The following is a 25,849-nucleotide window of genomic DNA, read 5'->3' on the forward strand; positions in this document are numbered from 1 at the left end:
AATTGTACGATCGTTTCGGAAATGATGTTTTTATTGTGATAGACAGTGAGTCTTGGACAATAATTTTATGATATATAAACTAATATAAATGAATGCATTGGCGATGATGCGTACGACTTTTAGGAGACGAACCATTAAAAGGTATTTATTTTTAATTTTTTGTTAAAAATATTTAAAATTTACACTCTTAACCTTAACTTTCAACCCGATTTTATCTTATTTTATTTTGATTTTATTTTTAAATATTTTCCAGAAACATCTGCCTTACTTTAAAAATGCAAGGTTTATTTTTGGTGTCTTTAAAAAAAAAAACACCCAATATTTTTGCTGATGAGGAGACTTTGTTTCAATAAACTATATCATGAAATTATTGTCCAAGACTCATCACTGTCTATCACAATAAAAACATCGTTTCCGAAACGATCGTACAATTTATTGATTTTGTTTGTTCTTCCTTATGAAATAGATTTTTAATTTTTAATTTCAATTATAAATTATCAATCATTTAATTTCTATTAAAATAGCTCTTGGACATATGCTTATCGAGCTTATTATAAATCTACATTACAACGAGCACGGTTTTCTTTTATTTTAATTGTATTGATGAATTTACTAATGCATTAAAATATACTCTGCTCTTTAGACTTTTGTTCTAATCCCCTATATATATATATATATATATATATATATATATATATATATATATATATATATAGAGAGAGAGAGAGAGAGAGAGAGAGAGAGAGAGTTTTCTAACTCATTGGAAAATATGGTAAATCAAGATAAACACTGGTAAATTTTGAAACATCTTAAAATTCTTACCTGTGATTTCATGGAATCCAAAGACGTCTGCTGACACTTTTATTACACCAACTCTGTTCCTGGCAGTCAAGGTGACTTTCTTTCGACCAGCCGACAGATAATGGTGCGTAACAGTTGTACCTGTAAACATATCAGCAGATAATAAAGTAAAACATTGATATGTGTGGACTTTTTCATACATGGTTAGGAATTTAGAACTTGCGTTTTTTGTCACATTCTTTGATTGCACTATGGCATAACATGTTTCGGTTGATATAACTTTCCATCTTTCTCATGCGTACGTCGCACAATGGATAAAGGTGCCGATTGATAATCAGTACTAATTGACTGTCTTTTGGAACTTCAAACTTCAATACTCAATACGGGTGATCCTAAGATGCAATTGCAAACTATTTTAAAATTCTACCTGGTCATGGCTGACAGCATGAAAACAAGCTAACCTCCATGAATTAAATAAAGAATGCAACGGATAAAGGTATTTTTTAACGCTCAATTCTCAGTGACTGTCTTCTGGGAGTTGAAGGCTCATACGATAATAACAAAGAATAATCTATTAATTAACACTTATATATAGTCATGGCTGACACAACACAAATAAACTACCTCCATTGAATAAATGAAAGGGCTCAGTTTGAAGTTTCGTATATGTTCTTGAATTTGTAAAGATGTATTGTTTTGTTTCTTAATAATAGTTAACCACTTATCAAGGCTTAAAACCACTCATGGATAATGGTTAATGAGATGGATAAATTGACAGTTGAATGATAATGAATATTATGAAAGGGTTGAAAATCTCAACATACCACCCACTCACAACAGCAGCAATTCTTCCTCCCTTTTCAGAAATATCGCTCATGAATATTGAAAAGGTTTTTAAGTTAGTCGGAATTGGATATTTTGGAAATTCCAAGTGTTGGAGTCGGAAACTTATACCATCCAACTTTGCAAAAAGTTCATCTGCAACGGAAAACCACTGTTCCAGATGAACAACATAATTTCTAATCGCCTCAAAACAAGAAATGAAACTCACCTGCATTGATAAGTTGGTTTTGGTCTCCAAAGTTCCAGTCAAAAGACACGTTTGTCCCAGAGTTCAAGTTAGCTTTGAATGTAATGTTATCTCCAAATCTATAATGATCTTCAGACTCAATCCGCAAACTCCTTGGTGGGTATTGCACATAAAATGGCTCTGCCATTGTAAATGTCATGTTGCCAAGGTAATTTGTGGCCGTTACTTTTATCGTGAAGACGCCCTCTGTAAGATAGGTGAAAGGAATTTCATAGGATGAAATGTTGTGTTGACCATAATCTAGTGTAACTACAATCATTCACAAAAAGAGACAATTAAAATTACTTGCTGTAGAGGAAGTCAAAATTTTAGACATTAAACAGTTAGATCTGCTAGTATATAATTAAGTTAGTTGAGAATTAGACGAACAGCTGAAAGGTTAGCAAAGGTTAACTTGATGTTCCAAAAAATTTGAAAATTGCTTTGGTCGTGGAAACATATGAAAACGAATATGTTATATGGCTTATACAGAGAGAGAGAGAGAGAGAGAGAGAGTGTGTGATAGACAGGAGAGTCAATTTGAAAGCATGCATGACATGTAATGACATGGGCTGACAAACTTGAACCGATTAGTGATTTAGATCTCATTCTCTTTTTATCATCCTTCATCTACTCAGCGATTTGAAACGAAGATCATATTGAATAAATGGTCTTTGTCTTCCACCAGTTTTGTGTTGTTTTGAAAGTATGAACAAGTGTAACATGGCCGTTATGCTTGAACCGTGTTTGTTACAGTTCAAACCTCTCTCGGACCCCTATGCCATCCAGCACCATTGAAAAGGAACAAAAAAAAAATAAAAAAAATAAATCTGGCGCCGCTTTTCTTTCTTTTTTTTAACAAAAGTTGTTTATTACTGCTTTTCTTTCTCCCCGTCTTGACACCAGCTTAAAAGTCTTTCGCTTCTGCTCCACTACAGACGGCTATTTCTTATACTCCCATCTTTTTCAGTGCCAACTTTGTTTCTCCGGTGTGCCCCCCCCCATTTTCTTTTCTTACAAGCTCGTGCACACTTTCTAATTTGCATATACCTTTTTTTTTCTTCTTTTTTTTTTTGGCTACTGCTGCTAATATCCTCACAAGCTAGCTATCTTACAACTGCTTTCCTTCTATCCCTCGACTCCTGCTGATATTTTCACAAGCACTCATACGTACTCTGTTATACAAAAAGCTTTAATTACAAGGCAGGCATTCACTCAGTCAGGGAGGATCAGCACAGATGCACATACAAGAACGATTAGCAATCAATCAATAACTCTTTTGAACTTTAATGTCTCTGTAGTGATTATGGTAACTTGGTTTCTAACAAAAAGGTCAAGTCATGTTTTAATTCAAAGTTTTGGTTACTGGTTGAACAAGCATGATATTGAACAACAAAAAAAATTTATGAAACCAACACATCACTGAGGAGTTACCCAAAGCATCTTCAAGGTTTATTTTTCAAGCCTCGTTTTGAAATTAAGTTAAAGTTTAAGGACCACGAAAACCATGAATTTCCAAACGAGGTTCGTTTCCTATGAAGAAGAAATCTTGTTGGCTCACAACTCATTAAAAAAAAAGAAGAAGCAATATTTGAGATGAAATAAAGAGAATTTAAAACTACTTAAAAACACACAAGAAAAAAAATGAGCCAGGTAGATAGAAAAACAATTTTTAATGGTTACTAGCGGGGGGGGGGCGAAGGGAGACGCCCGACGTTGCCAGATCGTAAAGTATGGTTAAATATATTTTAATCTACAGTCAATTTAAAAAAATAAACAAACTAAAAAAAAAAAAAAAACGAGACTTGGGTGCTATTTTATCACGTAAAAGAAAGAAACATGCTGCAGCTGCATGTTGGGTGCGAACTTGCAAAACTTAAGTTCGTAAATGAACACTATTGCTTGGGGCAGGATCGCACATGTTATGTTGCAAATTTAGCTTTTTAAAATGAAACAACGAAACGACCGTTTGCACATGCATGATTAACAAACAGCGTTGAAACCAATATTTTTACCTGACCCCCCCCCTTCTTCAAACAAAACAACATTTCTACATGAAATAATTGATGATTTTTTTCTAATATTTCTTTATTATGTGTCCGATAGATTGCTCTTCCTAACTTTCTAGTCCATGCCGGTTCAATGCAAATGACAAAAGCTTTTAGCAGATATACAAACACACAAACGACTGCGATTTATACGATAGATTTATTTATTGCATATTTAATTTTTTTTATTTGTTTGTAGGCTTCATTGCATAATCCTCAAAAAAGGGGTTAGCTTTCAACACTCGTCATGTCTAGCAACACTGAAGAGTCATGATACGAACAGAACAGCTTAAGTAAAGACTAAAAAGCTGTTAAATAAAACGTTACAAAGGTTTTTACCTTGAGTGAAGATATGGCTTGAGGAACCATGACTAAAAAGACTCATTTCAGAAGATTGTCCAAGCACAATGTCCACAGGGCTACCATCTCCATAGTCAAATTCGTACGTTATATTCGTACCTGTAGATCTGTAATACAAAAAAAAAAAAAAAAAAAAAATTGGAACATTATTAATTTTATTAATGTCCTTCCCCTGCCTTTTTATAAGGCAAAATAGAATGAACTTTCAATGTATTATTTTCAGGAAACACATAAAAGCAAACTGTGTGTATATGTATATAAAAAATTAATAAATAAAATGATAGCTCAGATATGTATAAATAAATACTTCCCAAATTATATCGTCGATCAACAAATTAAACACTTTAGCCGCCATTACAAAAAACACTAACAATAACAACATATTCTACTGTAACCAGATGCATGCTAAATATAAAATCGACAAAAAATATTTCTACTATGGAAAAAATTCTAAACTTAGATTCATTATTTATTATAAAAAATTTAAAACAACTCATTTACTAATAAGCAATAACTCTACACCTGACGACAATTTACTAAAAACTAGCAACGCCATGTATGTTTTTAAATGTTTTATAGGGGGAATGTGTCTCCACAAACAACTCATACATCGGCATGATTAAAACCAGCATATCTCGCCGGCTTACAGGTCATCTGTATTCCTCTAAAAGCTCCATCTACCAACACCTTGTTGCACATAACACTCTCCAAAACGAATTTAGAAAAATAATAACACCGCCATCTTAGCCGTCTCACAGTGTAACCTGCGCCTCCCAATCATTCGCATAAACAAACCGACAATCAGTCAGGCTCAATATGAGGGGACGGGGAAGCACATTTAAGTGCTTTAAACAATTTTAATCGACTTTTTCAATAAATTCACTAAACGCAATTTTTTAATTCATCACTCCCCTGAAGACGACTCATGGAAGTTGGAAACGTTCGCAACTGGCAAATTTCTTTTTACACTCAAATAGAACGTTCAAACATTAGCCCGACAAAGGGAAAAAAACGTATCGCAAGAGAAACAATCAGGCATTACCCCTGCTATTCAATGAAACATGTGTAAACAAATGAACAAATATAATAACAGTTATATTGTTATTTTAATGTCAGTTTTGGAGGTCAGTTCCGGAGCAAAGAAAACTTAGACATGTTTCTAGGAATATTCAGTCAACGTGTGGGTGCTCAATTTACATAAAATTCTTCATATCTTGGAAACTACTCGTTTGTTGGAATTTTAAACGTTGATTGTCTGCCCCTTGCTGATCTAAACATTCCCGATAGGTGTCACTAGCAGTGCATCATTCAAAAACAAGATGGTGTAAAGTAATTCTTCGATAAAACGTCTCATAATATTTGATTTTCTTAAATAAAAAAAAAACTATTTGATCGCCTTTAATAAATGTACATTTGAGTTTTTATGGACATTCTAGTTTGAATGTCAACCCTCATTTCATGATTATGGTTTTGATACTTTCTTGGACATTTTTTTTTAATGTTTTGTGGCATTTTTTCACCAGTGTATGGTATTCATTTCATGTTGTTTCATTTTTTTTTTCTACTTGAAGGTCACTACTTATCAAGGCCTGAAGGCCACTCGAGGATAAGGGTTAATGAATGTAAAGTGGAAGTGTAGTAATCGTCAATGATGTAAATTGGGTAGAATCTGATTATTTATGTGCACGGCTCAATAAAAACTTGTTTACATTAGACTTGAAGGCTACCATGTCGTATTCAATTCAGGCAGGCAGTTCTGCAAAAGAATTTGTTCAGCTATTTTTATTTCTCTCAGAAATGCATGCAAGTATTTTTGTTTTTGTTTTTTTAAATTCGAAATTGACATTAAATCATTGGTCTGTTATTTTATTTATTTATAGCTCTGTTGTAATCTTTTAAATAACTTTCTAAAAATTTAAATATTGAGCTTCATTTTGCTTTCGAAATTGATTCTCAGAAAAATCCATCTGAACTTTATAAAACAATTTATTTTTGTTTATATATATATATATATATATATATATATTGAAGTGCTAAATGTTTTGATTTCAATTCTAGCTGATGGCACTAAAGTCATTTTTTTTTATTTCTGAAATCATTACTATATATTGTCATCCCTTTTTAAAAGATGAAATCGCTCAATGGAAGGCAAGATTAAAGCAAGGGCGCACAGTCCAAAATGCAATAGGGTTCTCATTTATTCTAAAATTATTCTATAATACTAATTTAATGAATTTTACAAAAGTTTAGTACGATTGTCCCCAGCGCGAGACACATAACTATGGTATTTTATCAATTGTATTTTTATAAACTTGAACCAATTAAAATTTATTACATTTTTATACACTTGAACCAATTAAAATTTATTACATTTTTATACACTTGAACCAATTTATTACATTTTATACACTTGAACCAATTAAAATTTATTATTTATTTTTATACACTTGAACCAATTAAAATTTATGAAATTTTTATACACTTGAACCAATTAAAATTTATGAAATTTTTATACACTTGAACCAATTAAAATTTATGAAATTTTTATACACTTGAACCAATTAAAATTTATGAAATTTTTATACACTTGAACCAATTAAAATTTATGAAATTTTTATACACTTGAACCAATTAAAATTTATGAAATTTTTATAAACTTGAACCAATTAAAATTTATGAAATTTTTATAAACTTGAACCAATTAAAATTTATTAAATGGACTTTGGCTAAAAGAGCAGTATATTTTTGGAATGAATTGTCATAAGATTAAAACCAATAATAGAATGTTTTAATGAATGAATTTATTTGCAGATTGTTATCCTCATCTTCATTGTTGTTGTTTTACCATGTTCTGGCCAATTATTCCTCTGGCCTTCTTCAGGTGATTAACCACGATGGGATAGGAATACTGAGTCTTGTAATTACTGTCTTCCATAGTTGTTGTCTCAGCATGTTTTGGACACCTAAACCTCTGGCTTTGGATAGGATTGAAACCTTCAGATAATGCTCACCTGGAACCATAGAGATTCAATGCCTTTATCCACTGCGCCACGGGCTTCGACGTAATTACTGGAGATACAGTTACGAGACTCAGCATTCCTATCTTGTCACCCGAAGAAGGCTAGAGGAATAGTTGGCCGAAACGTGGTGAAACAACAACTATAAAGATAACAGTCCACAAATAACTAAATAATTACACAAATTACTCATCTCAAAGGATTTCCATAAAATATATTATAGAATTCAAGGAATTCGCAAATAATGACGGCGGAAAAAAAAAATGGTATTAAGAGGCATTTGATCAGCGTTATTAAATCTCTGTGCAAGAAGATATTTCTTTTATTTTGGGGGCAAGAATTAAAGAAACGAGATGCCACAATCTGGCACAGACAACTGCTAACATGAAACATTTTTTAAATAATTACCTAAAAATAAGAATCAACATGTGAGGGGGAGATAACACATCAAATTTCTTTTAAATTAAAAAAAAAAATTAGGAAGAAATTGAAAATACTCACTTTGCAATGAAATAAACGGGGTCGGTGGAGTCTCCTGATATCTGACGATAAAGCGCAGCACTGTGATTTTTGTTACTTGGTAGCAAAAAAAGCTTATCAATTTGTGCGACTGGTGCAAAATGCAGGGATTTGGTCAGGGGCTTCTGCATCCAAGGATTGGAAACAAGCACCCAAACTTCATATTCTAACCCCTCGACATCGAACATGACAGTTAGGGTGCTGCTACGTTCTTGACTGGTAAAAGAAAATGAAATACAGACTAAAAAAAAAATAAATACAAAAACTAAAAAAAAATAAATACAAAAACTAAAAAAAAAAAATACAAAAATACAAAAACTAAAAAAAATACAAAAATACAAAAACTATAAAAAGAAATAAAAAACTAAAAAAAAATACAAAAACTAAAAAAATAAATACAAAAATTAAAAAAAATACAAAAATACAAAAACTAAAAAAAAAATACAAAAACTAAAAAAAATACAAAAATACAAAAACTAAAAAAAGAAATAAAAAACTAAAAAATTACAAAAATACAAAAACTAAAAAAAATACAAAAATACAAAAACTAAAAAAAAAATACAAAAATACAAAAACTAAAAAAAAAAATACAAAAATACAAAAACTAAAAAAAGAAATAAAAAACTAAAAAAAATAAAAATACAAAAACTAAAAAAAAATACAAAAACTAAAAAAAAAAAATACAAAAACTAAAAAAAATAAAAATACAAAAACTAAAAAAAATACAAAAATACAAAAACTAAAAAAAAATACAAAATACAAAAACTAAAAAAAGAAATAAAAAAATAAAAAAAATAAAAATACAAAAACTAAAAAAAAATACAAAAACTAAAAAAAAAAATACAAAAACTAAAAAAAATAAAAATACAAAAACTAAAAAAAATACAAAAATACAAAAACTAAAAAAAAATACAAAAATACAAAAACTAAAAAAAAATACAAAAATACAAAAACTAAAAAAAAAATACAAAAATACAAAAACTAAAAAAAGAAATAAAAAACTAAAAAAAATAAAAATACAAAAACTAAAAAAAAATACAAAAACTAAAAATAAAAATACAAAAACTAAAAAAAATAAAAATACAAAAACTAAAAAAAATACAAAAACTAAAAAAAATAAAAATACAAAAACTAAAAAAAATACAAAAACTAAAAAAAAAACTAAAAAAAAAAGAAACAAAAAATTACTGAAGTAGTGGTAGTACTATTCTGTGGACAGGCAAGAATATTATTTTGCATCTCCCTCCTCCATCACCCAATCAATGTCCTGTGCATCGTTACTGTCCCCCCTCCTCAAAGGGTAATATTACATTCAAAGCTGGGGACAGGGTGACAAGATTTATCATTCAATGTGACGCAATGCCTCTCTATGAGTATATAAAGTTAGTTATGTTTATAAAACCAACCTTATGTCTAATTCTGCCCTTGTGGGGAGGCAAGTAAATAAGAAGCACATAGGTTAATGGCAGCAGACGTAAAATTTTGTGATCTGTGTCTACAATAAGTTGATAGAGCATCATATTATTTGGCAACGAATTCACTCTCCAACGATTTTATATCCAACATGAACACATACATCAACTAAGTTTTTTTTTTTTTTTGCAGACAATTTCTGTTTCCATAGTTTACACAAAAAGTTACGTTTTTGTTATTGGAAATATTTCAAGGAAGTGAAAAAGGAAGAAAATTATGAAAATGTTTCTTGGAAGGAAGTTTCCATTGGAATTCTTGAGATGATGACAATTGCTAAAAATTCCTTAGAGAAAATCAAGCAGAATTTTAGAAACAGTGCCAAGAAAACGGTTAGCTGTGATTATGTTGAAGTGGTAAAAAAAAAAAAAAAATATTGAAGACCAAATGACCTTCAGTTTTAAAAGGTCAACAACTTTAGAAATTGGAGAACTTTTATTTTTTTTTTTTTTTACAAGAAATGCCAAAAAGTTGAAATTAAATTTCGAAAATAAGATAAACGAGAGAGAAAAAAACAAACCGTTTAAGGTTTGTGCAGGTGGAGGGTGCAACTAACACCTTGGTGGATTGCAGATGACAGATTGGATCTGAGCAAAACTAGCTTACTGAAAAGGACAGTTCGACATGAATTTGCTCACATTGGACTTAAAAACGACCATGCCATAGGGTATTGCATTCCACAGACAGAAAGTTCGTTGAAAGAAACTCTACTCACAGAAGTTCCACTTAGGCACGCAAGTTTCAACTTTTCTTAGAAACTTAGTCTTTTAAAGCATAATAATCATTTAGTTTATTTACAGAATAAATATGTGGTTATCGTTTTATTTAATTGCTGAATATTAGGGGACTCCATTGCGCAAGACAGATTTACCCTCTTCATATGTAACTGTAATTTAATATCATCATAACTTTTAAACCTTTAAAAGAAGAAACTTCAAATAAACTAGTAATATTTTTTTGTACTTTTTTACAGCGTATAAAAATAATGAAAATGCGAGACCAAAATTGTGTTTACATTATCGTCGCATTAAAACAACGTTCGTAAGTAGTAATCATTTTGAAGTCGTAAATACACCCATGTTTAAAAAATCTAGCCAAAAATCAACTAATGGTCAGATTTTCATGAAATTTCTGAAATGCATTCACAATTTTAAATTAACTTATATTTTAAAACCAGTTTTCGTTAAATATGTGAAAGGAAATATTTTTAGGCGCTCTACCCCCCCCCCCATTTAGTGTTAAGAAAACTAAAGAAAATAAATTGAGGTCCATAAAAGTTGCAACATTTTATAAAGCTGAAGAGGTTAAAATCATTAAAAAATATATATATATATATATATATATATATATATATATATATATAGTGGAGATGGTAATCAATAAAAACTGAAGAAAGTGCTCAATACTGTTGTAGAGCAAATATGCGTTTCATTTTTTGTTACTGTATCTTTCTGTTAAGTTACATTATTGTTTCGGCTACACGGCCGTTTTTTTGGTCGTCTGTAGCGTCCTCAGACTTTTACAGAAATGTTCACTATTTTGGGATGAAAAATAGCGAACATTTCTTTAAAAGTCTGAGGACGCTACAGACGGCCAAAAAAAACGGCCGTGTAGCTGAAATAATAATGTAACTTAACAGAAAGATACGGTAACAAAAAATAAAACGCATATATATATATATATATATATATATATATATATTCACTTACGTAGAAGCTGTAAATAAAAAAATGGACATAAAATCAATATTACTATGTTGTTTTCTCACTAACATAATTAGTTAAATTACAAAAAAAAAAAAAAAAAAAAAAAAAAGCAATTCTAAGAAAATAATTAACTTTTAAACGATTTAAATAGAATTCAAATATTCCATGATACAAAGTTTTAAACATAGATTTTTGAGTAAGGTTTTCCAATTTAAAAAAAAAAAATATTTTCATATAATTTTGAAATAGCAAATTCAACTACAATTTAAAATTATTTTAATTGGTAAAATATTTTTATTTCTAGACAGGATAACTTGATTTTAGTGCCTATTAAAAAAATGTATGGAGGTCTCTAATTAATAAAATTAGCAAAAACAATAGAAAAAAACCGTTGCTTCCCTTATCCAATTTGGCATCTTTAGGCATTTGTAAAAAATATGCACAATTATAAATTAGACATAAAATGATGACGTCATTGGCGATTTTACACAAGAATTTACAGATGTCTACAGAATATATATATATATATATGGTTATTTAATTCAATTTATTACAGAATACATATATGGTTATTAATTTATTTAATAACAAAATATATATGGTCATTTAATTTAATTTATTTAATAACAAAATATATATGGTCATTTAATTTATTACAGAACACATATCGTTATTTTATTTAATTTATTTAATTACAGAATATATATATATATATATATATTGTTATTATTGTATTTAATTTAGTTACAGAATATATATATGGTTATTATTTCAATTTAATAACAGAATATATATGGTTATTTTATTTATTTAATAACAGAATATATATAGTTATTTTTTTATTTAATTTTTTAAATTACAGAATATATATATATTTAATTCATTTAATCATAGAATATATATATAGTTAATTTATTTAATTACAGAATATATATATATATATACATATATATGGTTATTTAATTTATTTAATTACAGAATATATGGTTATTATTTTATTTAATTACAGAATATATATATGGTTAATTTATTTAATTACAGAATATATAGTTATTTTATTTCATTTTTTTAATTACAGAATATATATGGTTATCATATAAAAAAGAAAAAAAAAAGGGTAACAACAACAACAAAAAAAAAACAGGTGTCAAAACTTACCTATCGATATCCTTGTCAACATATGGTTGTGAAAATTTCCACTCAAATGAAATATTTCGACCACTCTTCACGCTGGCCCTCACAGTGACAGTATCTTCAATTGATATGACCCTTGATGAGTTGCTAACTAAAGTCAGTCCAGTGATGGCCTCCTCCACGGTGACGGTAGTATTACGCACCACCGAGGACATATTGTTGGAAACCTTAATCTGCAGAGGGTAGGAGCCTGGAGTGGAATACAAATGTTTCAAGACCATGTTGTGCAGGGGTAAACCAAGAATATCATCAAAGGGGTTCAGGTGGTACTCAGGAAGTTGCTGAAGTTGGTCAGACGTGTAGTGCAGGCTATTTCCATCACCAAAGGTCGCATCTAATATGATGTCGTCTCCGCCATGCACTTGCAACGTGATTTCTACGGGTTGGTTGTCGACGCCATACAATGTGTCTAGTACAATATCCACAACGGGACACATGCCTACAATTGTCAAGGAGGCTGTCTGCTGACTGAGTCCATTTTCGGCGAAGAGAGACAAAACGTAGGTCCCAGAGAAAGGCAGGTATTGAACGAACTGAAAGAGTAATCAAAGAACATTAAGTTTTAGGAATAATAGAAAAATTTGCAGAAACAAAGAAACTTTGGATCAAATAGACTTGAGGCACCCCATAATAAACAACAACCAAAAGAACACATTTTCTGTATGTGCTCTTTTGGTTGTTGTTCATTATGGCGTGTTTCAAGTCTATTTGCAATTCATCATCACTAGACGGCCATGTTGTAGTCAGCTAGAAAGCAGAATTGCAGTAGTTCCTCAGGTGGGCATTTCTAGGAAAGAAACTTTGTTCATGAAATTTGCATTTAGATTTAGGCACAGATAGAGAGTGGGGGGGTGAAAATTATTGACAGTGGTTGTAAATACACGAGTGTTTGCTGTGAATGTTTTGCAGTGGAGGAGACCTTAAATTGAAGCTCAGTTGAGCACTTGCCATGAAAATAATGATAGAGCAGAGATAGACTTGCAAGGTTTCTTCTGTGAGAAAGAAGAAGTTGGGTGGAGGAAAGGATATTAGCTACTAGATTTCAAAGTTGGTTTTGAGGTAGGAAAGAGTGTTCTTCACAGCTCCTCCCTAGCAGCAGTACTCCATTTTAGGATGTATTTAGCTCTTATACAGGAAGAGGATTGCATAGGGAGTGAGATACCTTCTGGAGCGGTAGAATGATGCAACCAGTTTTCCAGTTGCCTTGGCAACAGATTTGATGTAGGTCTTCGTTTCAGATCAGAAATGAAGGTCAGTCCTAGAAGCTTGTCGAGGCAGAGTGCTTTCTTGAGACGAGAGCTATTCATTTCATCATTTCAGTTGAGGCCAAGTGAGAATCAGAGCGTTGCTGGTGAAAAGAGAGTAGCTCGGTTTTGGATGCATTAAAATTAACCAGCCAGCTTTTACTCCATTACACTACATGCTCAAGGTCTGAAGAGAGAAATTCAGATGTAACGAAGCAGCATGTGAGAAAATCAGCAGCAGCCTTAGGATAGCTGACTAGCTAAAATATAAGCAGCAGCAGCAGTCGTCTTAGCACATATGCAAATTAAGCAAGTGTGCATGTGCTGATGTCATGCGAAGAAGAAGGAAAGAAAAAGCCAAAAAAGGTCGAGGAGAAGCAAAGTGCACATCGAGGAAGATGGACGTGTGAGTCGAGGGCAAGAAAGTTCTGACTAAGGCCAGTGTTAGGTGGCAGAGAAAGAGATTTTTAAAAAGCACATGTTATATGGCACAGGGTTATAAAACGTGTGTGAAAAGACTTTTGAAAGATAATGAAATACGTCATTGTTGGAAGAACTACAAATAAATGCGTTTCATTTGCATTAAAAAAAAAAAAAATGCCAAATCAAATTTTAATTTTTTTCCTTTTTCAGTTGTTTGTTCCTTTGCGAGGGTACCAGACAATGTGTGGGTTCAAGAGGTTTGAAATGTAACGACACAGTTAAAAAGTAACAGCCACATTGCACTTTTGAAGTGTTGTTACAGATGGAAAATTTTGAGTGACACCTAAGGATCAAAGGTGACCTCGAACGGAAATCTTGAAATCATGTAAACAAGTTCTTGTTGAGCCGTTCCCTTAAATAATCCAATTCTACCCAATTTCCATCACTACCGATCATTACGCTGTTGTTTCATTGATCACCTTAAACTCATTAACACTTATCCTTGATTAGCTTTACGGTCTTGATAAGCAGCGACTCCATTTAAAAAAAAAAATTTTCAAATCAGGCCCTTGTTATGCAACACTCTAGCTTATGATATATCTAACTCTTACATACTCTACATAGTTGAGCACAAAACAGTTTTGACATGCTTCTGGGTCTGATAAATGGATCACGTACATCATATCCGTTGCCAAGGTCGCAGGAAAGATGGATCATTCTACCGCTCCAGTAGATATCTCACTGCTGATGCAATTTTCTACCTGTATAAGAGGCAAGTACGTCCAAGAATGGAGTACTGTTGCCACATCTGGGTAGTGCGCAGGAGCTGTGAGAAGCAGCTTATCCTGCCTTGACAGAGTTCAAAATAGATTTCATAGCCTAATGGGGGATCCTACTTTCTTTCCCCTGCAACCTCTTTCCCACAAAAGAGATGTTGCGAGCCTGTCTCTGCTTTATCGTTATTTTCATGGCAAGTGCTCATCTGAGCTTCAATCTATGGTTCTCCCTTACCAAACTTTCATGAAAAACACTCGTCTAGCTGAAAGCACTATCAATAATTCCCCCCACTCTTTATCTGTCCCTAACCCTAAACATATATTCCATGAACAAAACCTCTTTCTTAGAACTGCACACCTGTGGAACTCTGTACCGTTAGCCTGCTTTCCAGCTGACTACAATATGGTTGTCTTCAAGTCCAACGTGAACAAGTTCTTTATGAGCCGTCCCCTTAAGCAATCCAATTTACCAAATTTCCACTACAAACAGTTACTACGATATTGTCTCATTGACTACTGTACACTCATTAACCCTTATCCTCGAGTGGCCTACCGGCCTTGATAAGTGGTGACTCCTTAAAAAAAAAAACTCAGATTATGAAGAGACTTCAAATAAACCGATTGGAAGCATCAGATGGATGCAAATCTATGAAGCCGAAGTGTATTTAAAGAGGAAGAAAATGATTGTCCGTGCCAGGAAATCAATTAACCTTGTCCAAACTCTCTTTGCATCGATCAGAAATCGCCAATCAACAATCAGCCGCCACCGAAAACCTTTACACCACATAACACGCACGCTATACCAATTGATTATCAACACGGCAACTAATGATTCCAAAGTTGTGCTGTGAACTATTAAGGTGTGTGTGGGGGAAGATATGGTAGGTTTACAGGGACTCTAAATTCAAATAGTGTAGTAATAATATTGAATGAGGGTGACAGGGACAAGCAGAGATAACGAAAAAGAAAGAAAGACTGAGATAGATAGAGACAAAAGGACAGAGAGAGAGAAGTGGGGAGAGAGAGACAGAGATACAAAGTAAAAAATGAAGAGATAAAGACAGAGACATAGTTACAGAAAGAAAAAGAATAATTTTACAACCTCTTTCCCACAGAAGAGATGTTGCGAGTTTGTCTCTGCTTTATCATTATTTTCATGGTAAGTGCTCATCTGAGTTTCAATCTACGCCCCCCCCTCGTCAAACTTAAAAAAAAAAACACACATCTAGCTAAAACCACTATCAATAATTTCCCACACTCTTTATCTGTGCCCAGCCTAAGCGTAGATTCCATGAACAAAGCTTCTTTCTTAGAACTGCATGCCTGTGGAATTGTCTTCAGTTTTCCTGCTTTCCAATTGACAACAATTTGATTGTCTTTAAGTCCAACAAGTTCTTTATGAACCATCCCCCTAAGTAATCCAATTTACAAAATTTTCACTACTTATGTATACCCATTAACACTTATCCTCAAGTGGCATCTGGGCCTTGATAAGTGGTGACTCCTTTATAAAAAAAAATTCTTGTTTGAAATAATATTTTCATTAGTTTGTCATTCTTAACCCCTTTACCGCCAAATTGTACTTTTAAGTCACCTTAAAAAAAAAAACCCACTTGTATAGAAAATATTTCTTACTCTGATAGCTTTTCAGCCTAACTGGTCGTTAAAGTACAGGTCTATGCAAGGTTCAGCAAGTGAATGAGGGTTTGTTTATGTTCGTGTGTCAGTTGTACATGTGGGTTTCATGAGTCAAAAATTCATTTATTGCATAAGAAAAAATCTGGCAGTAAAGGGTTAAGTTGGAAATAGTATTTCCATTGGTCTGTCATTCTTAAGTTTGACATAACATTTCCATTGGTCTGCCATTCTTAAGTTTGAAATAACATTTCCACTGGTCTGCCATTCTTAAGTTTGGAATAACATTTCCATTGGTCTGTCATTCTTAAGTTTGGAATAACATTTCCATTGGTCTGTCATTCTTAAGTTTGAAATAACATTTCCATTGGTCTGCCATTCTTAAGTTTGGAATAACATTTCCATTGGTCTGTCATTCTTAAGTTTGACATAACATTTCCATTGGTCTGCCATTCTTAAGTTTGACATAACATTTCCATTGGTCTGCCATTCTTAAGTTTGACATAACATTTCCATTGGTCTGCCATTCTTAAGTTTGAAATAACATTTCTATTGGTCTGCCATTCTTAAGTTTGGAATAACATTTCCATTGCTCTGTCATTCTTAAGTTTGGAATAACATTTCCATTGGTCTGTCATTCTTAAGTTTGAAATAACATTTCCATTGGTCTGCCATTCTTAAGTTTGGAATAACATTTCCATTGGTCTGCCATTCTTAAGTTTGACATAACATTTCCATTGGTCTGCCATTCTTAAGTTTGACATAACATTTCCATTGGTCTGCCATTCTTAAGTTTGACATAACATTTCCATTGGTCTGCCATTCTTAAGTTTGAAATAACATTTCCACTGGTCTGCCATTCTTAAGTTTGGAATAACATTTCCACTGGTCTGTCATTCTTAAGTTTGGAATAACATTTCCATTGGTCTGCCATTCTTAAGTTTGGAATAACATTTCCATTGGTCTGTCATTCTTAAGTTTGAAATAACATTTCCATTGGTCTGCCATTCTTAAGTTTGAAATAACATTTCCATTGGTCTGTCATTCTTAAGTTTGACATAACATTTCCACTGGTCTGCCATTCTTACGTTTTAAATAACATTTCCATTGGTCTGTCATTCTTAAGTTTGACATAACATTTCCATTGGTCTGTCATTCTTAAGTTTGAAATAACATTTCCACTGGTCTGCCATTCTTAAGTTTGAAATAACATTTCCACTGGTCTGACATTCTTAAGTTTGAAATAACATTTCCATTGGTCTGTCATTCTTAAGTTTGAAATAACATTTCCATTGGTCTGCCATTCTTAAGTTTGAAATAACATTTCCACTGGTCTGACATTCTTAAGTTTGACATAACATTTCCATTGGTCTGTCATTCTTAAGTGTGAAATAACATTTCCATTGGTCTGTCATTCTTAAGTTTGACATAAGAATGACAGACCAGTGGAAATGTTAAGTTTGACATAACATTTCCACTGGTCTGCCATTCTTAAGTTTTAAATAACATTTCCATTGGTCTGTCATTCTTAAGTGTGAAATAACATTTCCATTGGTCTGTCATTGTTTAGTTTTGAATAACATTTCCACTGGTCTGCCATTCTTAAGTTTGAAATAACATTTCCACTGGTCTGCCATTCTTAAGTTTGAAATAACATTTCCATTGGTCTGTCATTCTTAAGTTTGAAATAACATTTCCATTGGTCTGTCATTCTTAAGTTTGAAATAACATTTCCATTGGTCTGTCATTCTTAAGTTTGAAATAACATTTCCACTGGTCTGCCATTCTTAAGTTTGACATAACATTTCCATTGGTCTGTCATTCTTAAGTTTGAAATAACATTTCCACTGGTCTGCCATTCTTAAGTTTGAAATAACATTTCTATTGGTCTGTCATTCTTAAGTGTGTAATAACATTTCCATTGGTCTGCCCGGTTAAAGTTTGCTTAAATATCATCTCAGTTTGTTCTTATTTAACAAATCTATTTTCATTGATATTTTCTTGAATTCCTTCTTTTCTTTCTTTCAGCTAAGATTTCTCGAGGCCACACCCAGCACTTGAACCACAGCACTGGAATTCGATACTCATCATCCTGTTTGGAAGCTGGCATGAAGAGAAGGAAAGAGTGGGAGATTGAAGGGCGCACTCTGCCAATTTACCCAGCCAAGAAAATGTCAGGGTCAAGTCCTTGATGAGAGACATAGATCCCTACCCCCACCACCATTCAGATTTAACAATTTTGGGAGAAAAAAAGTCTTTTTATTTTATTTTTTTTATTTTAATTAAGTTTTTGTTATCTTGCTTGAACTTTCTGCAAACGGATTCTCAGATAACTCTCTTAAATTTATTATTAACAGATCAGTTCAGCTTTAAGTGCACACACTCACACGACCAGAACTATCTGTCTACCTTAGGAGAAAACTGCTGTAAGTCAAGAATTCAACTTATTAAAAAAAAAAAAAAACAAACAAACAAAATAACACAAAAAAAAAAAAAAAAACTTTTTTTAATACAGAAAAATCTTTATCAGCGTAGCCTGACTGTTTCTAAGATTCGAACTTCAGACCTTATGTATTACTATCCATGGTGCCCGGCGTTGCCCGGGTGTTTATAGGTGTGTGTTGAGCAAAAAAAAAGTGGTAGTTAGTAGGCAGGTAGGCTCGAATCCGTACTGCGAAGGAGGTAAAGAACATGAAAAAAAAAAAGTGACGTCTTTGCTGTTGCGCCCATCGCTAAACCGGAAGTGACGTATGTTTAAATTAAGCCTAGACAATCGAAAAGTAGGAACGACTTTCGAAAATATCGGCGAAAAAAGACCCCTCCCTGTAGAAAAGTGTCCAGTAGAGGATGAAGGAATCGATGTTTTGGGCCAATTTTTCAATATTTGTCGTCCTAAGAGTCAAGCTTCAAAATGATACCGATCTTGTGAAAATCCTTTGCCTCTGTCAAAAGTTTTAGGCAGACATACATACATTTAAACCGACAGGTGAAATTCATATTATAGATGATCGTGCGTTAACTGTTACCCCACCAAGTCATGCATCACTTTACATGTTATTTTTATCGGTTTTAAAAATATGTAGATTTTTTGTTGATTTTGAAATGTGTGTTTGTGGATTAGTTTTATGCATAAAATAATAAATAATATTTGTTTACGCCCAAAGAATAATAAAGGAATAGGATTTTTCATGATCTTCAAGGTTTAAGACGCTATTAACCTTATTATTGTTTAAAAATCAACAAAAAAAAATCGACATAAGAAAAATCTTTATGATGTAGGCACCCATCACAGAACGAACATGTCCCCAAAACTATGTAACTTGATCAAGTATTTTTTTTTTATCTAAGAAAATGAAATTTTATGAAGGAACAAGAACGGTGTGTTTCGTTCCACCATATTTAAAATTCATCACCAGTTACCTCCCCTTTAATAACTTCTCCAGTAGCACAGATCAAAATCAGCCATGTAATAGTTACAATTTGTCATTAATCGCTAAAAATCATTAAAAAAAAAATTACTTAATGATTATTAAATACCTACAGACACTAGTGTTTCATACTTTCGAGAACCATCAGTGCAGGGTGTCATGATTAACACCAGTTGATAAATTCGAACCTAGCAACAGAAGCCATCTCTGGCTTCATTAGCAAGTACCTAATCTTTAGCCACCATTAACCATGAGAAATACTGTTATATATATATATATATATATATGGAAATTTTAAAAGCGGAGGGCAATGCGGAAAGGACTGGAGTCACAAGAGGAAAGAAAGAAAAAATAAACAAATAGATGGCTATGTTCGAGTAGAGAAATGTCTACTTCGATAAGGTATGGCATAAAGGCCTACTTCACAAGATTTCCAGCTACGGTATTAAATCATTTCTCTCTCTGATAGGCTCATAAGAGTAGTGGTGGATGGGCAGAAATCAGAGGTTACTAGTATTAATGCTGGAGTCCCTCAGGGGTCAATCCTGGGCCCAACTCTCTTCCTTATCTACATCAATGATCTCCCAAAACACATACTTAAATCATTCGTTGACATCTATGCTGATGTCACGACCATCTATGGCAACACATCAAAGGCCGTAAATGACAAAGTTCTCTCTGATTCTCTCTCTTCTGATCTTGAGCGTGTGGTACAGTGGGGGAAGAGGTGGCTTGTTATTTTTAATGCATCGAAAACAAAGCTATTTTTACATCATCAACGCTCTGATCCCCATCTGGCATCAATTGAAATGGATGACTCTCATTTTGGGGAGGCTCTATGTTTTGACAAGCTTCTGGGTTAGTACCTTTACTCCTGATCTGAAATGGAACACGTACATCAAGTCTGTTGCCAAGGTTGCTGGGAAAATGGTGGGATCCTTCTACCACTCCAGAAGATATCTCACTACTGATGCAATTCTCTATCTATATAAAAGCCAAGTACGTCTCTGAATGGAGTACTGCTGCCACATCTGAGCAGGAGCTGCTAAAAACAGCCTATCCTGCCTTGACAGAGTACAAAATACACTTTGCGGCTTAGTGGGAGACGCCCTTTTCTCTTCCCTGCAACCTCTCTCCCACAGAAGAAACGTTGCGAGCCTGTCTTTGTTTTATCATTATTTCCATGGCAAGTGCTTGTCTGAGCTCCAATCTCTGATCCCCCCTCGCCAATCTTTCACGATAAACACTTGTCTAGCTGAAACCACTATCAGTAATTTTCCATGCTCTTTATCTGTGCCTAAACCAAAACGTAGATTCCATGAACAAAACTTCTTTCTTAGAACTGTACCCCTGTGAAACTCTCTTCCGTTTGCCTGTTTCCCACCTGACTACAACTTGGATGTCTTCAAATCCAACATAAACAAATTCCTGATAAACCACTCCTTAAGGAAGACACTTTATCAAATCCCCAGTACTAACGATTACTACAACACTATCCCATTGATTACTGTACACACAATAATCCTTATCCCTGAGTGGCTTCTGGGCCTTGATAAGTAGTGACCTCCATGTAAAAAAAAAAAAAAAAAAAATTCATTTTTCACTCCTCTTCCTATTACATAATTATTTGCAAGTCCGGTGTATATAAAGTCCGTTGGTAGTATGGAACTTTCAGGAGAATGTATCTCCCCTTTTCAAAAAGAAAACAGGAGTATATTCAAGATATATATGAATAAATAAAACTACTTGATCAATTTACATAATTTTTGGAATATGCCATTTCCGTTCAGTGATGAGAATGTATATCTTACAGATTTTTTAAAATTAGGTTGAATTTTGGATTTGCACCAGGAAATTAAAGCTCATCAGCATTACTCAGTTTTTGTATTTAAGGTACAGTGCGTGTCCAGAATTCCATATTAGGTAATGCCTCAATGCTTGCTTTCCATGCGGACCGATGATGTCAGTCATGCCGCATGTTTTGTACACACTCAAGCCAGGTCTTCCTTGGTCTACCATGCACCCTGCCTATAATATTTTAAAAACTATTGGAACCCGTGAAAATTCCACGGTTGTCATACATCGGTAATAATTACTATTATCAATAAAAAAATTTTTTTTAAAGGAAATACAATTGTAAAATTAATCAAAAAAGAAAAACAGTTGGTGTTTTTCGGATATGGGATATTGTGTATCTATGCACGTAAAACAGTTCGATTCTAAAGAAAATAGACCACTCGTTAATATGGTCGGCCAAATACACGGGTTTAAGTTGCTTTAAAAAATCATCCAAGTTGAAAACTTAAGTGAATGAAATACAAAAGAAAAATTTGCCCTATTATCAAATTGTGTTTCTATCTGTTCTTACAAATCTGAATATTATTTTTGCTGATTTACGATGAAAAGAAAAATCTAGTTTGATTTCTAATGTGTTATGAATCATAATCATATTAAGATTCAATGTGTTAGCTGTTGAAATGAATCTTATGTGAATAATCTAAATTAATTTTAACTCAGCATCACGGATCCCATAGTTTATAATGGTATCCATTGAGCCGATTAAGCACTCATCATTAATATTAAAATACAGAAATTAAGAATGTGCTTACCTTGGGAGAACTACTAACATAAATTTGTGCCTCATCATGGAAGCCCTCCTTTGGCGCAAGTCGCCACTCATACAAAACACTCGTGCCAGAACTATGCCTCGCTTCCCATGTGCCGTTCCTGGGAAAGAGAAAAAATTACGATAATAGGTTTTGGAAAAATCATTTAAAACATGAAAAATTGTTTTTGAACATTTCTGAATTTTTTTAGATTAGGATTGCTTAATCATTATTTGGATTTTTTTGGATTACTGTTCTCAGCTTGAGTGTTATTTTCATGACATTTCGGTTGATGCAACCTTTGACCTTCTTCAAGTGTATCTTGTCAAACTCGGGCGAACCCTTCGGCTGGACTCGGGCGAACGCTTCGGCTGGACTCGGGCGAACGCTTCGGCTGGACTCGGGCGAACGCTTCGGCTGGACTCGGGCGAACGCTTCGGCTGGACTCGGGCGAACGCTTCGGCTGGACTCGGGCGAACCCTTCGGCTGGACTCGGGCGAACCCTTCGGCTGGACTCGGGCGAACCTTCCGACTGAACTCGGGCGAACCCGTGGCATAGTAATCAATGTGTTTGGTAAAATTCAGAAGGTTTCGTACTCAGTGCGGGCGACACTCAAAAATATAATTGTGAATTACTTACGACTTCTACCCGCTCAAAGCTGACGGTATGGGAGCATGCTACCCTTGTGGATTAAATTAAGGGGTATGTTTGAAATTCCATGGAGATTCCAGAGTTCAACAGGATATACCAGAAGAAGGTGAGAAATTACATCAACTGAAACGTTGTGAAAATAACATTGGGTTCAAAAGAGTTGCCGACCTCACAGGACCTGCACTAAACTTCAACCTCTGACCCATCACCAAAAAGTGGCATCCTTCTGCCTGTTTCACAAGTATTTCAATGACAAGTGCTCTGACGAACTCAAAGCACTAGTACCACCTCAACGACAACACCTTCGACAAACCCGACAAGCAGCAAAATCCCACCCCTACATTGTAGAGATCCCTAAATGCTGTAAAGCCTTCTACATGTATAGCTTTCCCTTTGACTGCTGCACTTTGGAATTTCCTCCCGGGCTCCTGCTTCCCTGACTGTGCTGATATGTAAAGATTTAATGTAAACAGTTATCTCACTGCCCAACTCCCTAGATAGTATCTCTGCAAATCTGGTTCCAAATAGTAGCCTCTCACAACTACGTGGCTCTCTGCCTTGTTTGGGGTGTATGAGATTACAGATTTTAACAGGATGTACCTGAAGAAGGTCGGAGGTTAAATCGACCGAAGCATTGTGAAAATAACACTAAAGATGAGAACAGTAGTCGAAAGAATCCAAATACAAAACTTCAAATCAGTTTCCAAACAAGCATTGGACAGAAAATGGACACGTGTAGAAATGAGTGCCAAGATACTACTTAGATGTTCCAACACATTTTCCTAACTATCATCTGGAGCAACATCATGTCAATTATCCTACAATATTTAAAAGGAAAAAAAAAACTTAAAAAAACTTGCGTGAAAAACCAATAAAAATGTTATTTCAGACTTAAGCATTACAAAGCAAAGAAATTGCTTTTTCAAACTTAAGCATGACAGAGCAAAAAAAAAAAAAAAAAATGGTATTAAAAATTTTGTGTAGTTTGTAAAAATATTAATGTTTCTTGAAAATATCTTCCTCTAAATTTTTTGGCCAGGAGTGAAGTGTAGTATTTGTCATTACCACTCTTCATCTTTTCTGTGCTTGTTCAGTGAATGACTAATACTTCTAGACGGAGGCAATTTCAATTTTTGTTTCAATTCAGAGTGCCCTTTTTAAAAACTAAATTTTTTTTTTACCAAAACTGAAAACCGACCTTGTGCTCAACTCATCCATTGTAGCAGAGCAAGTTGAATCGGACTTAAACTTAAGATTTAATTTGCATATGTGTTTCTATGACAATCCATGGACACAGTTTTAAAATGTGCATTTAACTTGCACAAATCTGCAGCATTCTAAGGTCGTTATGACATGAATTGAATAGAGTGAGATTTTATTTATTGGCATTTTATGAGATTCATTTAACCCAGTGACAGAACATCTTTTAAACTGGGTTGTAAATTAGAGAAAAAAATTTTTTTTTTCATATTTTATTTTTGGGGGAAAATGCATCTAAAGCTAATTATTTATTTTCTAAAATAATGAGGGGGGGGAAAAAAAACAAAAAAAAACTATAAAACAATTGGTTTGGCGAGAAAGCTCATCTCTCCCACCCCTGGAACATCGCCTTCCACTTCTCTTCGATTACTTTTGTTTTTCTTCTTATAAAAGAGTATCCCACTTTTATCCGAAAGCAAGGAAGGTGCTGCTGTTTCCTCCTGATTCTACAGAGCAAGCTGCCGTATTCTGAATTTCCGTGTGACATTGGTTAAAAGATAAAAGTATCTCCTGGCCAAGGTCACACAAAAATCCAATTGTTCTTAAACCAAGAACTGAAGTTCCTGCTTATCCAGAGACGATGCAATACATGTTGGCAGAATGCATTACAGCAAACGGCGTCTCAGACAAGTATTTAAAAAAAATGGTCGTGGAAAATGAAAGATTTAGGTAACGGTCAGTTTGTGGAATTGCTCATTCAGAGCTAAATGTGACAGATCAAAAAATGCTTATTCAGAGCTAAGCGTGACAAACCAAAAATTGTTCATTCAGAACTATGCGTGACAGACCAAAAAATGTTCATTCAGAACTATGCGTGACAGACCAAAAAATGTTCATTCAGAACTATGCGTGACAGACCAAAAAATGTTCATTCAGAACTATGCGTGACAGACCAAAAAATGTTCATTCAGAACTATGCGTGACAGACCAAAAAATGTTCATTCAGAACTATGCGTGACAGACCAAAAAATGTTCATTCAGAACTATGCGTGACAGACCAAAAAATGTTCATTCAGAACTATGCGTGACAGACCAAAAAATGTTCATTCAGAACTATGCGTGACAGACCAAAAAATGTTCATTCAGAACTATGCGTGACAGACCAAAAAATGTTCATTCAGAACTATGCGTGACAGACCAAAAAATGTTCATTCAGAACTATGCGTGACAGACCAAAAAATGTTCATTCAGAACTATGCGTGACAGACCAAAAAATGTTCATTCAGAACTATGCGTGACAGACCAAAAAATGTTCATTCAGAACTATGCGTGACAGACCAAAAAATGTTCATTCAGAACTATGCGTGACAGACCAAAAAATGTTCATTCAGAACTATGCGTGACAGACCAAAAAATGTTCATTCAGAACTATGCGTGACAGACCAAAAAATGTTCATTCAGAACTATGCGTGACAGACCAAAAAATGTTCATTCAGAACTATGCGTGACAGACTAAAAAATGCTCATTCATAACTATGCGTGACAGACTAAAAAATGCTCATTCAGAGTTAAGTGTGACAGAAAAAATGCTCAGCTAAGTGTGACAGATAAAATAAATGCTCAGAGCAAAGTGTGACAGATAAAAAAAAGATGTTCAGAGCTAAGCGTTACTGATAAAATAAATGCTCAGTGACGCACCAA

The 25,849-nt window shown here is 33.5% G+C and overlaps 1 protein-coding gene across 1 annotated transcript in view; it reads right to left on the minus strand.

Annotated features, from left to right (window-relative positions):
- The window catches only part of LOC145263864 (polycystin-1-like protein 1), an 842,774-nt gene that overhangs the window by 205,260 nt on the left and 611,665 nt on the right, over positions 1-25,849 (minus strand). The window contains exons 13-18 of the mRNA XM_080120938.1: positions 22,300-22,417; positions 12,149-12,717; positions 7,797-8,030; positions 4,258-4,385; positions 1,853-2,077; positions 823-942 (exon numbers count right to left, since the gene is read on the minus strand). Of these exons, the coding sequence (XP_079977064.1) occupies positions 823-942; positions 1,853-2,077; positions 4,258-4,385; positions 7,797-8,030; positions 12,149-12,717; positions 22,300-22,417 (1,394 nt within the window). The remainder of the gene's footprint in view (positions 1-822; positions 943-1,852; positions 2,078-4,257; positions 4,386-7,796; positions 8,031-12,148; positions 12,718-22,299; positions 22,418-25,849) is intronic.

The sequence above is a fragment of the Euprymna scolopes genome, chromosome 39, assembly GCF_053919585.1.
Source record: "Euprymna scolopes isolate OS-2025 chromosome 39, ASM5391958v1, whole genome shotgun sequence".
In the NCBI taxonomy this organism is placed as follows: Eukaryota; Metazoa; Mollusca; class Cephalopoda; order Sepiida; family Sepiolidae; genus Euprymna; species Euprymna scolopes.